The sequence below is a fragment of the Vollenhovia emeryi genome, unplaced genomic scaffold (assembly GCF_000949405.1).
Source record: "Vollenhovia emeryi isolate VEMERY1.0 unplaced genomic scaffold, V.emery_V1.0 DF939263.1, whole genome shotgun sequence".
In the NCBI taxonomy this organism is placed as follows: domain Eukaryota; kingdom Metazoa; phylum Arthropoda; class Insecta; order Hymenoptera; family Formicidae; genus Vollenhovia; species Vollenhovia emeryi.
The window spans coordinates 53,500-57,269 of NW_011967103.1; the positions used below are offsets into that span (position 1 = coordinate 53,500).

The following is a 3,770-nucleotide window of genomic DNA, read 5'->3' on the forward strand; positions in this document are numbered from 1 at the left end:
TCTTTTTGGAGCAACGTGCATCACTTTGCATGTGGAATATGTGTATAACAATGTTATATACAGGGTGTTCCTTTTCTTACTTTGAACAATGGTTTCTTCAATCTGGCGATGATTTTTCCTTGAAGAGATGCCAGTAATTTTCGAGTAAAAGAATAAAAAACTAAAAGTCTTTTAACAAAGAAACTTACAATTTCTTAGCTCGAAGATAATCCTTTATCGTTTTGTAATTGGAATTGTTTTCAATTCAGAGTGTATTATCTTTGGAGTGCATCACTTGCACGTGGAATATAACAATGTTATATACAGGGTGTTCCTTTTCTTACTTTGAACAATGGTTTCTTCAATTTGGCGATGATTTTTCCTTGAAGAGATGCCAATAATTTTCGAGTAAAAGAATAAAAATTAAAAGTTTTTTAACAAACAACTTAAAATTTCTTAGCTCGAAGACAATCCTTTATCGTTTTGTAATTGGAATTATTTTCAGTACAGATGTTATGTTATCTTTGGAGCAACGTTACCATTTTGTACGTGCAATATAACAATGTTATATACAGGGTGTTCCTTTTTATACTTTGAACAATGGTTTCTTCAATTTAGTGAACATTTTTCCTTGAAGAGATGCCAATATTTTTCGAGTTATGAAAGAATGAAAACCTAAAAAATGTAAAAAATCTTTTAACAAACAAATTAAAATTTCTTAAAAAAATTCTTAATAATGGAATGCAAGATTTGAACTAAATAAAGAGCAATGAGAGTAACGCGGTTGTTAGTTGCGAGTATAAGTTAATTTTTAATTAGAAATGTAATATAAAATCAAACTTGTTTCGGCTTCATTTTCCAGGCCATCTTCAGCGATACAATCACAATATAAATAAATTTAAGAAACTTCATTTTCTCAAAAGTCTTTTCACAAATTAAGTATTTCGAAGCTAAATGAACTGCAAAATTAAATTTGTCACTTAATTTTTATTAGATTAAACTTTTAATAAAATCATAACTCCAAGTTCACAAAAATAAATGCTACACGGAGAGAACTTTCTTTTCAAATTTACCCTGAAAATCATGTAATCGTGGGACAACGTGGCATTTTAAAGAACTGTGTGAGAGTATTACATTCTACTAGTAAAATGTATGACAAAATTTCAAAAAACTCTCATAAAATTCTTTAAAGTGCCATGTTGTCCCACGATTGCATGATTTTCAGGGTAAATTTTAAGAGAAAATTCCCTCCGTGTGGAGACCGTGTGGAAGGTTGCTGTAAACGGTGACATTTTCACAAAGGTAAAACTATTTTCAAATTGATCAAACTATGCGGTTAAAAAACAACGCGCGAGTAATTGAACGAATCGTGTAACTTTTCGTGGAAATGGCTATTTATACGGATATGATTAACATCGGACATCAATTATTAATTTACGCGTGATTGTGAGCAACCAGATAGTAGGAATCGATAAGTAACAAAATACTACTTTTTGCATTATGTAAGTGATTGACGATAGAAGCTGAAACAAAAGCTTATATTTAGCTCTGCGTCATTCGACGGGTATAATCTTTATTTTCGCCTTGACTAATTTCGAGCTGACTAATTATTAATATCATATGCAGACGACTGCAAGATTCTATCTACAGTACATTTGTTTCTTTATCTTTTTAGACTCACCTGGTATCAACACCAGGTTTCCAATGTGTACTCACATCGGTACGACGGGGGGAAGGTAGGAAACGATAATCTAATTTGAGAGAATACCGGAGATTCGTTTTAAATACCGCACGACTTTCCAGGTTGCGCAAAGCTAAAATTTGTAAATGCCGGCAAGCCACCCAAGCGGAATGACGCCGCAATTTTCACGTTGCACGCGTACGTGAAAAGCCTTGAAGACGGAAAGGCGACTGCGTTCAATTTGTCGATTTCGGACATCAATTTTCACAGTAAGGAAACCATCGCTGGCGCAATCGAGACATTTATTAACGCACCTGATAGAAGTAAGCTTCCAGTATCTGTCGTTGCCGTGCATTAAAGTTCTCTTTGCGTAAATCAGGGTTGATTACGCGTTATCAAAACATCCTCGACGACGACGAGAACGCGTGCAGGCACGTGGAGTTGTACGGAAACGCCAGCCACCCCGCGCCCAAAGACCTGTACGTGTCGTGCCCGTTCTCCGGCGCCGTGTACGAGGGATCCCCGTATCGCTTGGAGTTCATCGCGATCGTGAAAAATTACGCGTACAGCGGAAGATACGTGTTCCACGTGCCGGAGCACGACTTTATCGGTGGGTCCTACTCGTTCATCGCTCTCTGTCTTTACGGTATCATCTCGGGAAACATGGAAATGCTCGGAATGGATTTTCATCACAATTATCTTTCAAACATACACTGAAAAAAATTTCTGGTTGAATATGGACGAATCAGATAATTCCTTTAGGATTTACCAGAATTCCTTTAGGATTTACCAGAATTTCTGTAGGATTACAGGTAAATCCTAGGATTACTGGTAAATCCTAAAGGAATTATCTGATTCGTCCATATTCAACCAGAAATTTTTTTCAGTGTAGAGACCTCTTTAAATTGCCAGTAACAGATAACGATCATTAAGCTTTTTAGTCGACATTAACCGGCCAGTGTTTTTCAATACAGAAAATTTATTGCGAAAAATATTACCTCAGCCGGGATTTGAGCCTGGACTTCTCTACTCTCGAGACGCCCGCCTATATAGAGAGTAGGGAGGTCCACGTTCAAACCCTGGCTGAGGTAATATTTTTCGCAATAAATTTTTTGTATTAAAAAGACACTGGCTGGTTAATGTCGACTAAATGACTTAATTACAATTATTTTTCCCTTGAGAAAAATGACTGATTGGTTGCTCAGCAATATTCAAGTCATCACAAAATAAAATTATTATTAGGGAAGATAATAGAAATCTACACGGAGAGAATTCCCTTTCAAAATTTACCCTGAAAATCATGTAATCGTGGGACAACGCGGCATTTCGAAGAATTGTATGAGAGATTTTAGAAATTTTACCATACATTTCATCAGTCGTTATACTTATTGTTAGTGTACATTTTACTAGTGAAATGTATGGTAAAGTTTCAGAAAACTCATTCGTGCTGTCCCACTCTCTAAAAGTCAACCACCCTGAGAGCACACATAGTTCTATGAATATTCTTCTTAATTTCAGAATATTTCAATTGAATATTCTACAAATATATATAGACTATTACAATCAGAAATCGTATATTCATAACAAAGAAAAACGTTTTTAGAATATTCGAGAATGTCTTTGGAATATTCGTTCAGAATAATTTTTTAATATTCATCGAATTTATGTATTGCACACTGTTTATTGTGTAATATACTTATCTTATGCAAAAGGCAGTGACACCTGCGATCGTACCGTACATAACCGACACGCTATATTCGATAATTATTCTATTCACATTTGAAAAAGATTTATAGTAGTGCCAGTCGAATATTCCACGAACGTAAGATGAATATACAGGGTGTTATATAATACCCGCATCAACGCTTATTGTGGGATAGAGTGGACTAGACTAAGTCGAAAAGTCCTGTACCACTTTGCAGGTTTTGCAATAGTTAACGAGTTATTAATTATTAAAAATCGCTGTCTTAGGCCGGTCCACTGCCCAATTCATACGTGCGGCGAGATCGATCGATCGTTACTAGGCGCGCAGAGAGTTGTAACGATCGATCGATCTCGCCGCACGTTTCAATTGGGCAGTGGGCCGGCCTAAGACAGCGATTTTTAATAA

At 35.9% G+C, this 3,770-nt stretch overlaps 1 protein-coding gene across 1 annotated transcript in view; it reads left to right on the top strand.

The window, feature by feature from the left end:
* The window catches only part of LOC105559583, a 9,675-nt gene that overhangs the window by 1,175 nt on the left and 4,730 nt on the right, over positions 1–3,770 (top strand). Inside the window, exons 2-4 of the mRNA XM_012007989.1 lie at positions 1,655–1,715; positions 1,783–1,929; positions 2,040–2,270. Coding sequence (XP_011863379.1) covers positions 1,655–1,715; positions 1,783–1,929; positions 2,040–2,270 — 439 coding nt within the window. The remainder of the gene's footprint in view (positions 1–1,654; positions 1,716–1,782; positions 1,930–2,039; positions 2,271–3,770) is intronic.